This window comes from Ictalurus punctatus, chromosome 10 (assembly GCF_001660625.3).
Source record: "Ictalurus punctatus breed USDA103 chromosome 10, Coco_2.0, whole genome shotgun sequence".
Lineage (NCBI taxonomy): Eukaryota > Metazoa > Chordata > Actinopteri > Siluriformes > Ictaluridae > Ictalurus > Ictalurus punctatus.
This window is the reverse complement of record NC_030425.2, coordinates 19,167,815-19,188,559: the sequence shown is the minus strand read 5'-3', so window position 1 is coordinate 19,188,559 and position 20,745 is coordinate 19,167,815. Positions and strand designations below refer to the sequence as shown.

General features: G+C 38.9%; 1 protein-coding gene across 1 annotated transcript; it reads right to left on the bottom strand.

Moving 5' to 3' along the window:
- Positions 1-9,682: 9,682 nt before the first annotated feature.
- hykk.2 (hydroxylysine kinase, tandem duplicate 2) lies at positions 9,683-20,745 on the bottom strand. Its single transcript, XM_017477317.3, has 5 exons — positions 20,613-20,745; positions 13,397-13,705; positions 12,237-12,379; positions 11,012-11,192; positions 9,683-10,754 (listed from the first exon to the last, which is right to left on the bottom strand). Exons 2-5 carry the CDS (start codon positions 13,701-13,703, stop codon positions 10,297-10,299), a joined length of 1,089 nt encoding a protein of 362 aa, XP_017332806.1. The 5' UTR covers positions 13,704-13,705; positions 20,613-20,745; the 3' UTR covers positions 9,683-10,296.

Sequence of the window (20,745 nt, the reverse complement as noted above, 5' to 3'; positions counted from 1 at the left end):
TCAATTTGTGATGTCACTAAAATGATCTACAGCTTTAGACCGATCACATCCTGATATTTTTGATGAGAGTATATATGCAGTGATTTCCAGATCCTAAATTTCAGATTTATTCATGTCACAGTTATGAAACTGTTATACAGTATAAAAGGCGAGCGTGCAGAGAACCAATAGCGATGCAGTAAAACTATATATAGTACACATACATACACATGCACGTACGCACACACACACACACACACACACACACACGCATTTATATGAATTAAACACAATAAAACTTACTTAAAATAAAATAGAAAAATAGAAAATGTATAATATGCAATATTTGTTTTGAGCACATATGACATTCTGGATGGAATGCAGTATGAATTTAATCTGATCAAGTTCAGGTAGAAATGACATAAAATATAAAATAATAATTTCTCATCAATGTGTATATTAGAATATTCAATGATTTTTTACAGGAAATGAGATTATCTGTCTGTGGTGTGATCAAAACAACATATTGTTGTACTATAAAATGCAACAGTAAGATTTTATCATCTGTGATTCCCCCATCAGTATTTTATATAAAACAGACTTCATCATTCTACACCAAACACTCAGAAATTTAGTCCATCAGTGAGGCTGAGAATTTAATTAATCAACTCTGTGTTTAAGCTGAGACACGAAATGTGTGTGTGTGTGTGTGTGTGTGTGTGTGTGTGTGTGTGTGTGTGTGTGTGTGTGTGTGTGTGTGTGAAATAAAGATTTTCTTACCTGATAGTGGAATTAAAGCCTGATCATTAATACAGCGTGAATAGTGAGGGCGAGTGAGGAGAAATAAATCCCATCGTCTGCCGAAGAACAGCTCACAAACACACACACACACACACACACCTGTGCTGATTCAGAGCTGCTCTCTCTCTCTCGCTCTGTCTCTTGATCCTTCTCTCTCTAAATTCGGAGAAAATGTTATGAAGAAAAATTCAGAGAAAATCTTATGAAGAAAATTGTTCACCAGCAAGGACCGTAAAGTGAAAGAGCAAATGAATGAATTAATAAACAAACAAACAAATAAATAAATAAATGCACTAAATCAGACTAAATCAGTCACACTAAATCAGTTTTATTACAATGTAAACTCACAAGCTGTAAAATTCACATTTAACAGTGATCATTAATCACACACTACTTTCACTGCTGCCCCCCGTGGCTCTGATTAACTCTGTGTAATTATTCTAATGTCTAATCAAACTCCTGTTAGGCTGTGTTAGAGGACTCAGTGAAATGAGAACACACACACACACACACACACACACACACACACACTCACATACATCACACACTCACACACATCACACACACACACACACACGCACACCCCTAGCTGCAATGATCACATGCAGTAGTATCATCATCATTAGATGAGGTGAATTCAAAACCTCTTCATCTTCCTTACTGTAAGGTTAACTACAGTTAACAGTTAACTTCAGTTAACTACAAAGTTTGGCTAGAATACATCACATGGTTGCTGAGATATGCCCTCACTTTCTGTTTGACACACTTCACCAGCAAATTCGCTTGCGCATTATGGACGCAAAAAATAGAGAATCAACTGTTTTTCAACATGGTCTCAGAAGGCTGTGATGACTTGATTAAATTTGTAGGAAAAGGTGCAAAAAAAGTCAACCACACAATCAATAGTTTTTTATTACAAATGGCATAAAATCCAATATGGTGGAAATTAACATTGTGGTGTCTGCTGAATGGAGTTCTACAAGTCCAAATTTGTCATATTGTTGGTGCTAGAGTGCTTGAGTGTCTAAATAATGTCTAAACCGCTGGCAACAAAAGTGAGTACACCCCTAAGTGAAAATGTCCAAATTGGGCCCAAAGTGTCAATATTTTGTGTGGCCACCATTATTTTAAAGCACTGCCTTAACCCTCTTGGGCATGGAGTTCACCGGAGCTTCACAGGTTGCCAGTGGAGTCCTCTTCCACTCCTCCATGACCACATCACGGAGCTGGTGGATGTTAGAGACCTTGTGCTCCTCCACCTTCCGTTTGAGGATGCCCCACAGATGCTCAATAGGGTTTATGTCTGGAGACATGCTTGGCCAGTCCATCGCCTTCACCCTCAGCTTCTTTAGCAAGGCAGTGGTTGTCTAGGAGGTGTGTTTGGGGTCGTTATCATGCTGGAATACATGCTGGGATTCTGCTCTGCTTCAGTATGTCACATGTTGGCATTCATGGTTCCCTCAATGAACTGTAACTCCCCAGTGGCGGCAGCACTCATGCAGCCCCAGACCATGACACTCCCACCACCATGCTTGACTGTAGGCAAGACACACTTGTCTTTGTACTCCTCACCTGGTTGCCGCCACACATGCTTGACACCATCTGAAAAAAATAAGTTTATCTTGGTCTCATTAGACCACAGGACATGGTTCCAGTGATCCATGTCCTTAGTCTGCTTGTCTTCAGCAAACTGTTTGCGGGCTTTCTTGTGCATCATCTTTAGAAGAGGCTTCCTTCTGGGACGACAGCCATGCAGACCAATTTGATGCAGTGTGCGGCGTATGGTCTGAGCACTGACAGGCTGACCCCCCACCCCTTCAACCTCTGCAGAAAACTCATAGGTCTATTTCCCAAAGACAACCTCTGGATATGACGCTGAGCACATGCACTCCACTTCTTTGGTCGACCATGGCGAGGCCTGTTCTGAGTGGAACCTGTCCTGTTAAACCGCTGTATGGTCTTGGCCACCGTGCTGCAGCTCAGTGTCAGGGTCTTGGCAATCTTCTTATAGCCTAGGCCATCTTTATGTAGAGTAACAATTCTGTTTTTCATGTCCTCAGAGAGTTCTTTGCCATGAGGTGCTACGTTGAACTTCCAGTGACCAGTATGAGGGAGTGTGAGAGCGATGACACCAAATTTAACGCACCTGCTCCCCATTCACGCCTGAGACCTTGTAACACTAACAAGTCACATGACACCGGGGAGGGAAAATGGCTAATTGGGCCCAATTTGGACATTTTCACTTAGGCGTGTACTCACTTTTGTTGCCAGCGGTTTAGATCTTAATGGCTGTGTGTTGAGTTATTTTGAGGGGACAGCAAATTTACACAGTTACACAAGCTGTACACTCAATACTTTACATTGTAGCAAAGTGTCATTTCTTCAGTGTTGTCACATGAAAAGATATAATCAAATATTTACAAAAATGTGAGGGGTGTACTCACTTTTGTGAGATACTATATATATATATTATATATATATATATATACACACATGCAAATACATAGTGCAAATACAGTGTTTGTGGTGCTACAAGACTCATTATGACAAGGTATGTGAACGTGTAAACATTCACGAGGACCTGTTTTGTAGTCTTACAGCTTGTGGATCAAGGATTTGGCATCTTTCCCTTGAGGGGAACAAGGTGAACAGTTTGTGTGATGGATGAATAAAAGAAGCAGAAAACATACAATTCCAGTAGGGTGCCTATATGCACCTTCAATGCAGGGCCACCTAATAATGATGATGATGATGATGATGATGATAATAATAATAATAATAATAATAATAATAATAATAATAATAATAATAATAATGTATGCAGGAGCTCAGAGAGGAAAACACAGCAGATAACACCCAGCTGAACAGTGGGGAAATGGTGTGGGAATTATGATTCTGGGTTCTGGGTTACTAAACTCATATGAACAAAACAAATAAAAACTACAGTTGAATACAGTTTACTGTGGTATACAGTGGAGTCCAGAAGTCTGAGTCCACATTGAACATCTGGGATTTGTTCTGTATATTTAAATATTTAAAACAAAGAAAGTAAATGTTCAATATCTTGAATATTTTATTCACTATTTCTAGGTCCTTAAATGTAAGCAAATGTGTGATACTGACCATGTTAACTGCTTTGTACAAAAGGTCAGATATTCCTCATGACTAATCTCTTCTACTGAAGCATGAGATCAGAGAACATTCAGATGGATTTGATCTAAAAACGGATCATAAAATTTTGTACAAACTTGTGGACTCTGTGCCAGCTCAAGTGCAAATTGTCATTAAAGCATTAAGCAGACATACCAAAGACTACTATCATCTGAAATTTGTGTCAATATTAATATTTAAATATAATGATCCCGACATAAAAAGCATTACATGGCTTATACCTGGTCTTCTCCAATATTGGGCGGGGGGGGGGGGGGTGTCGTCACACACACACACACACGCACACACACATTATTACACACGCACACGCACACACACATATACGCATACACACACCCCCACACACACACGCGCGCGCACACACACACACATGCACGCACGCACGCACACACACACACACACACACACAGGGTAATGATTATTTCTTTTCTCTGAGTGCGACTGTAATGAGGTTTTCTCCACTAGGTCTCAATAACAAAAGTTTTTGCTCACAGTTCTTCAGTGTGATATGAAGCAATTGTCAGTGTGTGAGGTCTTCAGTGTTCATGCAGTGTTACAGGAACAGGAGTGTGTTTCAGATTTAGTAAACTGTTTAATAAACCATAAACTCTGCACTCTGGCAGAAATATTTGTTTATATTCATGCTGTATGTAATTTCATCTGAAGTCCTGAGTCTGAGAGTCTAGTGTTGCCATAGCAACAAGAATGGTGTGAATCCCAAAACAGCATTAATTGAACATATTTGATCACATCGGCTGATTTTAAATGATGTCGGTCTCAGTGAAGTGTTTTAACTGAACGGACAGCAAAGAAAATTCATGGCTGCAGTAAAGATGTCCATACCTTCTAATCGAATTTATGAATTAAAAAAAAAATGATCAATGAAATTCTGTTGAGAATCAAACATAATGTCTTCTATTCTGAACCTATAAGATAATTATACACACTAACGCACACACACACACACACACACACACACACACACACACACACACACACACACCCATATATATATATATATATATATATATATATATATATATATATATATATATATATATATATATATATATATATATATAAATCACTGGGCCTCATTTGTAAGTTTTTTTTTGTAAAATTTTGTGTAAATGTGTGAAACTAAAACTTATGTGTATGTTAATAAACACTAATCAGGCATACATGACCAAATGTGTTCACAGCACCATTGATTTAACTTCAGCAGTGTTGGGTAAGTTACTCAAAAAAAGTAATCCACTACAGATTACTAAGTACTACTTTAAAATTGTAATCTGATTACACTATTGATTACTGCATGTAAAAAGTAATCAGATTACTAATTGCTTTACTTTCATATTACTTTCAAAACCTATCAAACCTACACAAATACACTACAAAGTGAAACTCTTAGTTCTACCAGTAATTTTAGCGCGCGTGAATGTACAGTATGATATGATCAGAAAAAGTTGGATTTATAATAAAACTTGCCTCGGGTGTTGTCGCTGTTTGTAGTACTACCAGACCGATAAAATATCAAAGTTTTCTAACTAGGCTAGTTTGATGTCGCTAGCCAAGGGGAGACACAACTAAGCTATGTTATTTACACTCCTTGTTTTCCTGCTCAGCTCCAGAGGATGTTACTGTTTCAGTTTCAACCCATTTACTGTTTAAAAAAAAAATCAGCGTATATCCATTTTTCCTCACACTGACTGCGAGCGAGTGTTTGGCAAAATTGAGAGACTTTCAGCCAATAAGAAATTAGTATTGTCACAAATTTTCCTGTAAACCCTGTCTGATTGGTCTCGCCTCCATTCACTGAAGATATAAAATTACAACACCCCCGTTTTCTTTTACTGACGTTCAATTATGTAGTGACAAACCACTTCAAGTGGAGAATTATCGGGGCTAAAGAAAAATAATCTTCGGGACAAAATGTGATTTATTTAAAAAAAAAAAAAATTACTTAATGTTGTTTCCTTAACAATAAATTTGTAAAGCAAGTAACATAACTTTATTGACATCAATAACTGTAATCGAATTACATAACTTTTAAATGTAATGCATTACATTACTGTTAAGTTCTTGTCTGACACCAGTCACAGAACCAGAATTTGGACCCTGAACTGGCTGATTTCCTTTCGTCCGAGCTCGGGAAAAAGTCACACTGATGACATCGTTCAGTGAAAGCTTGTTAGTTTAAAGATACAGAAAGCATAGTATATATACACACAGAAATATTGATAAAGAATGAAAAATGTCAATTGGAACAGGTCACAAACAAAATCAAAACATCTATTACATAGGTTTGAGTGATATATGAACTAAGGACGTCTAGTCTACCACATAATAATAAGAGGAAGAAGAAGGACCGAGAGCGAGTGAGGGCCAAAGTTGGGGTGATTAGGAATGCTCAATACAACACATACCAAGTACACAAAACAATTTGGTTCCGATACACTGTGACACAAACAAGCCTCCCCTATCATGTAGCACACCCCTCCCCCATATTGGAGAAGACCAGGTATAATGATTATCTATTCTATATAAAATATATCTATATATAACAATCTGTAATCTGTTTTTGATAGATAGATAGATAGATAGATAGATAGATCGATAGTTTTTTTTTTAGTTTTTGTACTTTTTAAAATAACTTTTATAAAACTATATAACGGACAGGTATGCAACATGAAAGATCAAAAATGTTTCTGAACACTATAACTACTTTGAACAAGAGAACTAGGCTGTAATACCATGGACTATTTTACATGTAAAACATGTTGCATTCCATTCGTCTTGCATTCTAAAAACATTCACGTGTGAATGATATAAATTGGGACGAAGGGCACATCTCGTTAGCCATGGCATTGATAAATCCCCAGCCCTTTGAAACTCACTGAACAGAGCAGACGCAGAGAGAGATGAGAGTGCAATGGGAAAGCAAGACCTCGCACTTGCAGGACCGTACTGGATACATTTGGAAAGTTGCTAAGGTTTGTCCAAAAAGTCACTAGATTTGTTGTTAGGCACTTTTGTTTTTGCAGAAGTGTCGCTAAAGGGGTCTGAAAAGTCGCTAAGTTGGCAACACTGGTCTGCACTGACAGCTAGATAAAAGGCAGGCTAAACTCCACCTCTCCCCAGCAAAAAGAAAATACAGAGGGAGAGGGAACGCAAGGTTTTTCATTTATGCACATCCTATTTGAAAAGCAATAAATACACCAAGTACCCCTATGATGCCCTCTCTGTGTTTCTTTTTTTTTCTCGAAAACAATTTGCCCAACCACTGAACTAGAGAATTGAGAAACAGAGATCATACAATGAAACTCATCAATTACTGTGTTATCAGAAAAGGTCGTTAGAAAACAGTAATGTAAAATGCATTATGTAAACAAGTCACTTAAAATTTATGCTAAAACAGGTACTAATATTAGCTTTTTCCACCCCTTCAGATGCATTCCTTTGCTGTGTGTGTATATAATTTTTATTTATTTATTTATTTATTTTACACACTGAATTTAAGAATTATAAACTGGATTTGTGGTGTGATGAGCGGAGTCTTGGTTCAGCATTAGTATTGGGATTTTTTGTAAATCTTAAAGGCACCAGTTCAAATTTTAACTGGTCTCATGCTAAGTAAAAATACTTCCCTTAACTAACGAATGCACCACTAACCTGTTTCACATTACCAGTCTCGCGATGTTTCATTAGCAGGAAGGGGAAGAAAAAGGCAAAAGGAAGTGCTCTGAAAAAGATTTTCTAAGATCTGTAAGTTGAAGTGGAACTGTAAAGGAATACGTGTGAAATGTTTTGTAAACTAAAATTCCTTTTTTCTTCATGGAAGCCCATTCTCTTGCTTTTCTCCCTCATGTCTCATTGACCTTTAAAAACAAAACAAGAAAAGCATATATAACCTGCTCTGAAACTCTGAGGTATGTTTTATATCAGTGACGTTTGTAATTATGTTAATAAAGACAATGCCGTAGACTGTCAAAAAAAGACAAAGAAAAAAAGAAAACAGTAACGTTACAAAGCACATCATCTTTACAAAGCGTTACTTTGTAAACTCATATAGTTTCTAATGCGTTACACCCAACTATGAACTATGAACAAAAAAAAACCTCCATAAAAGGCAAAATGCTGTGTGCCAGTGTCAGAAATTAACGGAGGCTCAGGGCAAAAATGCCACCGAAAATGACTAAAATGCCCCAGATATTTTAAAATGTAAGGGCACAAAACCCCCCGTTGTTAATTCCTGTGGTTTTTTTTTTTAATTATTATCAGGAACATTTGATATCTATTTATGCTAAATATAAAGACCAATCTAGGTTAATTCAAGTAATATTTCTGAAATCTCCTCTGCGTGCTGTGACTCGTGTGATGACGCGAGTGTTGTTAACGAGCAGAAATAATTGAGCGATCTTTGATTACACAGAGTAAAATCAGCCATGCAAACCCAGACACGCCATCAAACATTAAACCAGAGACATCTAAATCCACTGTGAAAATATCTAGTATCGAGTTGTGGAAAATGAACTGGCTCGATACTGAAACTCATGCTAATGGCAATCTGGTTATCTTCTACAAGGCCTGTAGGTCGCTGCGAGCAGTGGCGAAGATCACCAGCTTCTATCCGAGCTTCGAAAGCTTCTTGTTTCTTTAGCTAATAAATTTGAAAATGAATACAAACAAAAATACAAAGAGTTAGGACAACCAAAAAAAAAAGCCCCCCAAAAGATAATAAATGCACCTGAAAATCAACTCCACAGAGCAAATATTGTCCCTTAATAATAATAATAATTTAAAAAAGGGTTCATTTCCATTACTACAGACACACACATACTGTTCATCTTTTTATAGGATGTAATTTTATTTGTCCTATTTGAATTTTATGTTCATTTATGGCTTTATTTTGGAATTGCTTTCGTTCAGGCCATTAGTACAAAGCAACTGAGTTTCACAAAGTGTTCATTAAACTGGTGTGTAACTGAAATAAATAAATGATATAAACTTGACAGCGAACTAATTACACTATTTGAAGTCGATCAGTTGAGGTTCACATTGGTGAGTCTCCTTATAAGGACAGAAATGTAGGGGGGAAATGTTTTTTTTTACAACCAGCTGGATTTCCAGTAACACCACATATCCTGTGCAAAAGCTCCTGAGAATGATTTACAAATAAATTCCTGCTTCTAAATGTGTCATAAATGACGTGTAGTGTCAGGGAATAACAGAGTTTTTTTTTTTTCCATGTGTGTGCTTGTGTGTTTACATTTACACATATACAGATTATTTGCAGATTTCTTTTTCTTCCTAAAAACGAAAGATCATTCTGAACTGATGAATTAAATGTGGCTGTTGGAAAAAAGAGTGCAGCACAATCAGTGTGTAACGAACAGTGCAGCTTAAACACACGTCTGAAATCAGAGGGGAAAAAACACGCCTGGGTTCCACACTCTCATTATCGCAGTCTCGACCTCTTCACTGCAGAACTGTAATGAACACTTTCACACACAACAATCAGAGACCCAGACACAATCTGCAAACACACACACACACACACACACACACACACACACACACACACACACACACACACACACACACACACACACACACACACACACACACACACACAGAGTTCTCTCTGTTCCTTAAGAGATCCAGGTCGCCAGGTTACAGAGTTGAGCTTTTTACTCTATGAGCGTGTGTTGTGAGTCAGTGAAGTGAAATATTTGATAGAAATTAGTTTATTCAGTTACAGTGTCCTTTAATTAGCAAACACACATCAGAGTAATACTGTTTAACCCTTAAACACATAGGCCCTACACGTTTCACCAATCATTATTACATATTCGGGTCGTTAGAGTCTATATTTAACACGCTAAAATAGTGAAAGTATTGCAGCATTTTCATTCAATCATTTCAGTCACCATAACAAAATGAAAATCATTGCACTATTTAATATTTTTCTAATTAAAGTCATTTGATCATGTATAATTTTCATGGCTAAAAACAATGTTATCAAGTAATATTACATTATCAAGTACCTTCTGCTAATCCTACTAATCCTAGAGGTTCACATACTTTTGCCACTTACAGATATGAAATACTGGATCATTTTCCTCAGTGAATAAATGACCAAGAATTATATTTTTGTCTAACTGGGATCTCTTTGTCTAATTTAAGCACTTCGGATGATGATTTAGGTCATATTTATGCAGAAATATAGAAAATTCTTTCAAAAAATTTCAAACACCGCTTTAGGTTCAGGTGCAGCATTAGTGTAAGTGTTAGCAGGTGCAGTTGCGCGTGTTGGGATTAGCGATTAATGTTTAGCGTTTAGGTTCAGGGATTAAAGTTAGCAATTAGCACTGGCATTTTTGCAGCACCATCAAACCACACTTTCTCCACTTCTTCTTTTCCTTTTTCCCACAGAATCTGGAGGAGTCTAATTCCGTGTTTTGAGGTGATCATCAGGTACTCTTCATTTTCCGGCTGTTGGAGAACTGCAGAACGTGCATAAACCACCGACTGACAGAACCGACTCAACACCAGCGTATACAAAGCGTCTCTTTCATCAGCATTCAGAGGATGGATGGTCTCGAACCCTGCGATCAACGCACTTCCGACTTCCAGCGGATTCGCACTCTCAATCATCATGTACATGATCATGATTGCCAGCTCGAACACGAAGTAACCGCTGCTCATATCGCCAAAATCCAGAATCCCGCTGATCTTGTAACACGACAGTCTGTCCTGCTCCACAAGGATGTTGTGATCATTCAGATCTCCATGATTTATACCTGCAACAGCATAAAAAGTCTCGTTAGAAAATCGCTCATCAGGAAGGAGATGTTGTGTTAAAATATTTCAGAATATTATTACAAACTGAAGAATCGCTAAAACAAAGAAAGTTAAAATGTCATTGCCACACTGTAGCCTGTTCAGCAGCTAGCTATTACTCTGTTATAAAACAGGCTAAGTAGCAGTTAGCATCCCCAGTGTCTCCAGTGTAATTTACCCCCACATACTAATGGTAATACCCCAACTCCTTACTCACACTTGCGGAAGGAGGGGAGTTTTGGTACCACTTGTTTTTGGAACTGATCAATAACTCCTCTAACGATGAGCTGCACTGGATCTCCATCCATCACAGAGAGATAATCATCTATCAGAGGAACGCAGGACAAACTCCAGATGAAGTTCTCCCTCCGAAGAACATTGAGGTTCTCATGCTCCATCTTCATTATAAAAATAAAAAAAAAACAAAAGAGATAACATTTAAACATTATTCATTATTATTCATTATTCAAACATTATATATTTTATTATTATTTACTTCACTACTTTTTTCGACATTTTTTTCATATTTGTGTATCAGATAATTTGTATTTTCTTTCATTCTTTTTATTAATAAATTGTAATACTATTCGGTTGTTTGTGTCAGATGTAATCACATCACACACTTTAGCAGCATCAGAGCTGGCGATGCAAAGAAGCTGAATAATAAACGTCGGTTTCTGACATTAGATTAATGTGGCTCTGTCCTAGACTGCAAACTAGACAGCCTGGAGATGGTGGTAGAATGGCAGTTGGTGGACAAAATTGAGAGGTTCATGGACAATAGCAAACACCCCCTCCATGCCACACTGGCCAATCAGCGGAGCTTCATCTCCAGTAGACTACAACAGCTTCGCTGTAACAAGGAGTGGTACAAGAAGTCATTCTTGCCTACTGCTATCTGACTCTACAATGAGTCATCAAAGAGGTTGGGAAGCTATGTGGACATTGAGATAATGGACATGTCTACTGATGTTACATACCAAACTATTACACTGCATATTGCACAGCAAATTTTTACATAGGGTCACTGCACATTCTTATACATGCACTGCCACTTTACTTATGACTACTGTACAGTTTTATACACACACTACGACAACTGCTCATCACACATGTCTAATGTACAGTTTTAAGCCTGTCAACCTGTAATATATTTCTATATTAATCTGTGTAATATTAATCTGTACAGGAATTGTAGTCTGTAAGCTATATATACACAGTATGAATATTTTTATTCCCTCTTATTTGTGGTATATTGTGAGTTTATTGTGCATTTTTTAATTATTGTCAAGTCTTAGTCCTCCCTTTTGTGGCTGTAGTGACACCAAAATTGCACTTGGGGATAATTCAAGTACTCTTTATCACTATCTATATCTATCTCTTAATTCAGAATGTTTATATAAAAATACAGATTAACCAAGTTGTTAAAGTGGACGTCTCACCCGCAGTAAAACCTGGTCCAGCATGGCAGCCATTTTCCCTATTTTGTACAGTAGCTGTGGTGTGCAGGTGATTTTGGCCACCGGTACTCCAGGCAGGTACGTCAACAAACGCACCAGATATTTCTGCAGGCCATATCCACAATCTAAGGATCAATCAGAGCATAGCACGTTTAACCATCACGTCATCTATAGAACAACAGGTTTTCCTTTAAAACGCCAGTGTGTTTAATAATGCGTGTAGTTCAAATCCTCGCAGTGTGATAGCCATCCGTGGCTGGGAGTCCAAGAGAGGAAAAATTTACCATGTTCTCTGTGTGGGAGGGGAATGCCTGATCTCTCTTGTCAGTCAAAATGACAGTAGCCAGTCATAGGGGTCTGTGAGCTCATGCATGTGGAAGGGGGCAAATAGTTCTTAACTCCGAGTGTGTTACACTGCCTTGTGACACAGCATGAGCAGCAACATACGAACATACAGTTGTTTGGCTTCACATGTCTTGGTGGAAGCATGTGTACATCCTTCCTGGTTGGTAGATAGGGGAGATCTGATTGGTAGGTGGGAATTGGCCAAGACTAAATTAGCATAAAAAACAAACAAACGATGATGCACATTTCTGAAGAATGGTGTAGGGTATAGGGGACATACGGTAATATTTTTAATTCGATGATGCACACCTGTTGAATGGTTTCGGATATAAGGTGTAAAGTTTAGGGTGTAGGGTTTAGGATTTAGGGTGTAGAGTTTAGGGTATAAAGTCTAGGGTGTAGGGTTTAGGATTTAGGGTGTAGGGGTTAGGGTATAAAGTTTAGGGTGTAGGGATTAGGGTTTAGGGTGGAAGGTTTAAAGTGTAAGTTTAGGGTGTAGGGTTTAAGGTGGAAGGTTTAGAGTATAAGTTTAGGGTGTAGGGTTTAAGGTGGAAGGTTTAAAGTGGAAGTTTAGGTTGTAGGGTTTAGAGTGTAGAGTGTTGCGTATGAGAGAGTCACTATAATAATGCTAATTGTAAGTGGGAGGCTTTTAACACACCTCCAGACCAATCAGCATACTGTGTTTGGGAATGAGAACAGGAATCTGTGACAATATAAGGAAAGCAATAAAGGGAAGCAGAGTGTGATTTTTGAGTGAGGACAGAATCGAGAGGTCAGAAGGTGTGTACAGTTCATACCGATCTCCTCCAGACTCATCATCTGCCCTGTGATGGTGGACAGAGCTGTCTGAACCGGAATTCCATTCTGCTGCAGGAAAATCATGCTGTGCGTCTGCATCTCAAGCAGTTTCAAGTTCTCACTTACTGAAGAGTTCATGATCTTCAGCACAAAATCACCAGCATCCACACACACCACATGGAAGTTCTGATCATCGTAACTGGGCAAAGGACGTATGGTGGACACAGTTAACCCAAAAAGACGTGCAGTTATTTCTGTCACCTGGGAATGGCTCAGGTTCGGCTTGGACTCTTTCTTTATTGACATCACTGTAGGAGGAACAAAATGAGAGAACATTAGTGTCTGACCATGAGACTATTCAGCTGAAATAATAAACAGAGTACAAGGCACATTCTGATATATACAGTACATAGATTTATTCAAAGTGTTTGTACAAACATTCCTTTTTGGGATTTTTACAGCTGTGGAGTTTCTCCATGTTGAGTTTTGGTGTCAGACATTATCTTTATAGATGGTGGAACATCAATTAATCTCTCAGTCCTGAGGTTAAAGTTGCTAAAAAGATTTTATGCAAGGCATGGCTGTGATAAATAAATCCCTAGTGTGTTCATCTTCCCATTCCAATCAAGACACATATTTTTTTGAGCGTCTGATTCTATCTTACCTTACCTTCTGGCTCTCCCTTTTAGTTATACTGCCATTGTTAGACATGCTGGAGTCCCTGCTTACAAACCACTATCGGACAAAAGTGAACATAATAATCTGTCTGTCTCTCTCTCTGATCACAGCATACATGCTCTTTAAACATTTACATGAAGGAGACATTGTACACATTTAATATTTTGCTATATATAGTTATCCTTCTTAAATCACACACAATAAAAAGACAATATAAAGCCTGCATGACTGTGATTGGTTGACAGCTCCAGGGTACTCAGTTTGTGGTATTTCTGGAATTGGAACCCTAGCAACTTTATAGCGCACTATTTTAAGCTCTGTGCCACGTTGAATCTATGCCACAAGGTCATTCCTGATATCCCACACTGCACTGCAACTGGTTAGTGTCCAAAAGATGTACACCAGGGAGGTAGAGAATACCCATAATGCACTTTGCTGCTAGCAGGGAGCAATAGGACAGCACACATGCACACGCACACTTCTGAAAAACCATGAAGCTTGGTCAATTTAGTCAATTTTTGTCAATTTTGTTCTACTGTGGCACACTGAAATTAGAGACTAGACTTACACTTCTCAGAAAGCATGGGCATAAAGACGCTAGAGTTTATGTATAGAGTATACAGGCCACGCCTCAAAGTTGACACATTCAAAATGATGGTATTTCTACTCCGTCAGGCCAAAATGTCTGAAAGTTGGTATGCATGCCTTTTGTTGCTCATGTGGAACAAAATGGTCTCAAGATACATAATATCCACATGATGGATTTTTCTCTACAATTATCATTTTTGGAAAACTACAAAAATGAACTTAAAATCTGCCATTGATCCAAATGTGCTGAAATGTCATATCTGTGGGATACATTTCTCTAACATGTCAATTTTGATATGGTCTGCAATCTTGAGGAGGAATCCGCCATTGCTGCTTGCATCTATATTTATTATTATTATTATTATTAAATGTAGACAAGACAATTGTTAGGATTTGAAACTAGAGAATTTCCGGGTTACGATTCTTAAGAAGAGAGAAAACTAAAATATACAAGAAAGACGACGCCCTCGCCTCGCTACTCACTTCCCACACCAAGCGCTTGGAAAAGTTTACAAAATGACACACAGTCACACAAAGTTCAAATGGCAAGATCTCTCATTTATTCAAAGAAATGCAAAGTATATATCAGGCTTGACATACAACAGAGAAAATGGGTTATGTATTGATTGGCTAGGTGGAAGGGCATATTTGCATAAAACAGTAAGGTATATAAATTCACAAATGGTGAGGGGACAAAGGAATGCATAAATAGCGAGGGGCTTCATCCGTCCGCACCTGACTCAACAAAGAGAAAAGGTGCCAACAAAAGAACCAGGAAACGGGGAGGAGGTGTTCACAGCAAACTTACCAACAATAGACTCTGTAACTGTTTCATACATATCTGGCATTAACCAGTCACTCAAGGATTTTGCGATCGCAGAAATCAAGCAAACTCTGCAATACTTGGAGGAGCTTGAAAGTTTTCAAAATTATCGCAGATTTTCTGCAAATCTGGTTCAAGACACATCATGTGACGTCATCACAATGCGCCTTCAGCCAAAGCATTCCTAGATTCATGTGCATCGATCATGAGTACATCTAAAAGGTCTCATTTAACAACAAACATCACTGTGAAAGACCACGCAAAACAAGTTGATGCAATTGCATTTTCCACAATTCAAGTAGTTTTCTGCAAACAAGAGCACAAAAAAACTCTACAAGTTTGATAAGTTTACTGTGAACACTCTTCCCTCTCTGTTCACTTTTCCTCTTTGTTCCTTTGATTAACTCTTTCACCACTGCATGAAACCAGTTTTAAACAGGTACAGACAAATACCGCCTCTGACCACGGCTGCGTCCGAAATCATATACTGTGACAGTACATACGGTATTCGATGCAGTACCTACTGCATAGCCATTGAAACAGTACGTTTTAACCAGTATGTGTGTGTAGTATGACTACAATCCCCGACATACTACATCCGCCATGTTGGCATTGTCATGTGACCTTTGACATCATCATAAACACAAAAATCTTAAAAGGACCACCAGATTAATGCAACCGCACTGACGGCAAAATGCACATCAGGAAAGTTAACTGAACTAGTAATTTAATATTGGTAGGTTTATGTATTAACAGGCTGAGGTAAATTCATTGCCGTTAGCTTGGCCGGCTAAGGCATCAAGGAGACCACAAAAAAGATTTCAAATGCTGTGGCAACTGTTTTCTTGTTCAGACCTTAACTGTATATTAATCTTATTCAGAATATGTCCGTTAACTGGGGAGATGCAGTTAAATCAAGCAGAAGAATATTTACTTGCAATAGATTAATCAAAACACACTCCTGAGACTCTGCATTAACCCATGTATTCTGAATAAGATAAATATGACTCACTCACCATTATGCAATAAATGCCACACAATAAATTGGCACTTTCATGCATTGTTTTTGGCATTGTCTAGTCATTACAAAGGATGGGCTGGCATGGAAGATGGGTGAAATTCTTAATTTCAACAACATGGAGACTGAACTGCAAGCTTTGATGGCTCTGTAGTCATTCTTAGCAGCCACTGTGCAGTTAAATTCTGTATTTTATAATACTGCAGCTGCCTACATGCAGCTGCCATAGGCAAGCTATGATTAGAGCAATCGGCAACAAATCTCATGTCAAGCGGTGTAAGCCCTACATGGAACGCCGGTTTGGACTAGCAACCAACTTCCTGTTTACACTTGTATGCGCATGCCTAGCGTGCATGAATGGTCATGTGACATGCGTATTCATTTGTGTAATGTTGATGGGGATTGTTTCTGAAACGCCAGTGTGGACGAGGATCGTTTTCATTTTAAAACGCCGTTTTAAAACGAAAACACACTAGTGTAAACACGGTCATAATGTTGGACATGCAATTCCCTTTTCCACCAGTAGGGCTAAAAAGAGAGGTTGTGAAAGATGCCCACTATCCCCCGCTACTCAATGACACTGTTTTCATGCCTGTACACCCTTTAAATGGTCATGATACCTCCCTCTTTCAGCTCAAGCTTACCTCTCAATGTTTTTGAAAAATGCAACTTAAATGGATGTGAATGGCTGCGAGAAGAAGGGAGGGGGAGTGGGTGTGGCAGGGAAAGGCAGGAGAGGAAGAGGGGGGCAAGCCCTCAGAACACTCACAGTAAAGATGTACAGTGACAAAAAGTTTGCAGATGAGGCAGAGAACTTCTCTCCTCCTGAATCCCCAGGGCTAAATGGAGAGACAATAGATAGCAGTGCAGGGCCTCTGCCCTGTCTATTTGAACCATGGAGGAAAACATAAAACAAAACCAGAAGCGGCACAGATGAGAGAAGTGACGGAATGGTAGCTAGCTAATAGGTTCAAGCTTTTCACGAATAAAAAGGGAAGGGTCTTCCCTTTAACACAGACTCTTGTTGCATAGGTCTGCATGCGATGGTCCGCAGAGCTTTAGTATTATATATGATATTATATTATATATTGTATGTACAGTTTTTAGATTTTATTTCATTGTTTTCTTCGAACCAGAGGCAGCGTGGTTGGGAGAAGTGTTGGAATGGTAGCTAGCTAATCGGCTGAAAGGGGGAATGCTCTTCCCATCAACACGGACTCTCTTTGCATAGTTTTGCATGCGACGGCTTGCGGAGCTTTAAGCGGTTTAATTAGCTGGAAAGGGAAGTAAAACTGTTATGGTTAAAAATTTGATACATACCTCATTTGAAGGGATGGAAAAGTTCTTGGTACCGAGTACTGCATCATTGTGTAGACGTAAACTGCTTTCATGAGTCTGAAGTCCACCTTATTCCAATTCTCATAGCTCTCCCGAGAAAACACACTCGAACTCTTACCATCTCACTAACTTTCTCATCTACTACATCTGTAGTAAAGCACCATGTGCTGTCATGAATAATTAAGAGACAGCATCTTCTCATAGGGTAAGAACATGCAGGCTAATGAATAATTATGAGACACCGATGCGTCATCGATGTACTATAGTACACTGACACGACGAGATTTTAAACCCGGAATACGAAAATAGCTGAAAAAAGCTAAAAATTAACCAGTTTTCTCCTTCAATTACAATTAACGGATGCTAAGATTGCCTTTTAGGATGCGTGATACGAACACCTCCGTTAAAATTACAGACAATGTAGTTTAGTGATTCATGACGCCTTAACAAAAAGGCTATTACAAAAACACCCATGAAGTTATAGAAAAAACAAAGAAAACTTGCACTTTCCCCACGGTCCCTTATTTACAGCTCCGCCAAGAGCGAGCCTTCCTGGCTCACACTGCAAGGATTTTGAGGACCAGTGCTTATTAGTGGAGAAGTTCGGATCATTTTACTGACTCGGATCTTTGAATCTCGTTCAGCAAAATGAAAGAATCTTTTCTGAGTAATTTCATTCATTTCAGCAGAATATAATTAAAATGTTACATGTTGAATTCCCCAACACATCTAGTACTTATGCAAACGTTGATCACATTTGGAATATAAAATAAACTATAGGCTAATGCAGGGGTTCCCAAACTTTTCCAGGGCAAGGCCCCCCAAATGGCATTAACATTTGACAGAGGCCCCCCTTTTGCAAGATGTCTTTAAAACACATTAAAAATACAGACTTCTGAATATATACCCCCTTTTTTTAAATTAATAATTACATATTACATCTTTACATTACATTACATTAGGAATTGATTGTGTGTGTGTGTGTGTGTGTGTGTGTGTGTGTGTGTGTGTGTGTGTGTGTGGGTGGGTGTGTGGTTGTCTGAGAGTGTGAAAGAGAAAACATACTAATGGGAGGGATGGGCTTGGTGGCTCAGAAACAGTTTGTCTAGCCTGGCCAAATTGTTGAAGCTCCCCGGGCGCCCCCTGGCGGCCCCCACTTTGAAAACCACTGGGCCAATGCAGCCAAGGGCGAATACTGAGAAACAGAAATGATTAGCTAATGAACAGCTTAGCTGGGTTATGCAGTGTATTAGTTCACATCACCTCCCTATCCAAGTTGTTCGTTCTTTTGTCACGTCAGATTTGTTACGTCTGTTCCCCGGAATCAGAAATGATTCGTTCACCTTCGGGTTCAAGTCATTCGTTCGTCCCGTGACTGCCTCATAGGCTGAATGCAGTGGGGCTGTGACGTGATGAATGGACGACTCAAACCCGAAGACTCGAGGTGTGAACTAAACATTTCTGTTTCCGGTACTGCATGGTGCATTGCCTATGTGGCGGTCAAAGAAAGAACGAATGACTCGAACCTGAAGACTTGAGAGGTGAACTAATCATTTCTGTTTCCTGTACAGAACCTATGGGGATGTTGCAGTGCATGCGAATCGCTCATGTATGACACATCACTACTCTGGCATACTGCTTTTCACCTACTGTGTAGTAGGGTAGTATGCAAAATCGCATAGCTACTATGCAGCAGCACCCCTCATCTTCAAAATGCCCAAAAGAACCAATGTCACGCCCCCCTTCATCTCCCTCCACTGGCGTCCTGTAGCCGCCACGTACAAGACCTTGTCTGGAACAGCACCCTCCTGCCTCAACACTCTTGGCTTACGTTCCCTCACGCAATCTGCAATCGATTAATGACTGACGCTTAGTAGTTCCTACTCAGCATGGCTCAAGGTCCCTTTCCAGGACCTTCACACTAACTGTCCCTCAGTGGTGGAATGAACTTCCAACCTCAATCTCTCACCATCTTCAAGAAACAGATAGACCCAAATCTTCCGTGAACACCGAACTAACCCCTAAAAATGCAAACCCACATTATCCTTAAAAAAAAAAAAAAAAAAAAAAAAAAAAAACTTACTCTGGCACTTACACCTCTACTCTGTGCACATTCCTTTTCTAGAACTCAATTAAAAGATCTTGTATGGCAGCACTTGTATTGTTCTCTGCTTAATATATCGCTTTGCTTTGTATTTCCACATTTGTAAGTCGCTTTGAATAAAAGCGTCTGCTAAATGAATAAATGTAAATAAATGTAAATGACAGTACGTAGGCTATTGCATTGCCATTGAAACGGAATGTAGCTACTAATCAGTATGCGTGTATTATGACAACAATCCTGGACATACCGCCACGTGGACCGCCTATCATGTGCCAAGTTAACAATTTTTCGGGTATTGTTAAATAAGTAGACAGCCGATACGCACAGCTGTTCACAGCTGGAATTGTGAATGCGTCTTTAGGATCGGATTTCATTACTGCGGGAGAATTTCATGCATTCAAATTTATTACATAAGCCTGCCGCTGCATTTTTTCCAGGCAGAAATGTCCAGCAAATCCAATCTCACGTTACTGCACGGACTGCTGCAAAAGTTTTGCAAAACCTGTACACGAATAAGACAACGATTGGAGCTGTGAAAAGCAGCTGTACTTCCAATTAAAACAATTAAAAAGTATCATGAAAAAGCGCGCGACACGAATGACGCTCGCGGGAGAGCGCGCGGTTCACATTGCAGATGTACCACTTACACTATAAAACATTTCTTACCTCCGGGTTAAAATATAATCTGTGAAGAGTTTACTTTGATTCCCTTATATCAGTTGCAAACGATGTGTGTGTGACAGTGCGTGTGTGCGTGTATATGGGTCTTGTGCATGTTATAAAGGTTTGTGGAATGAGT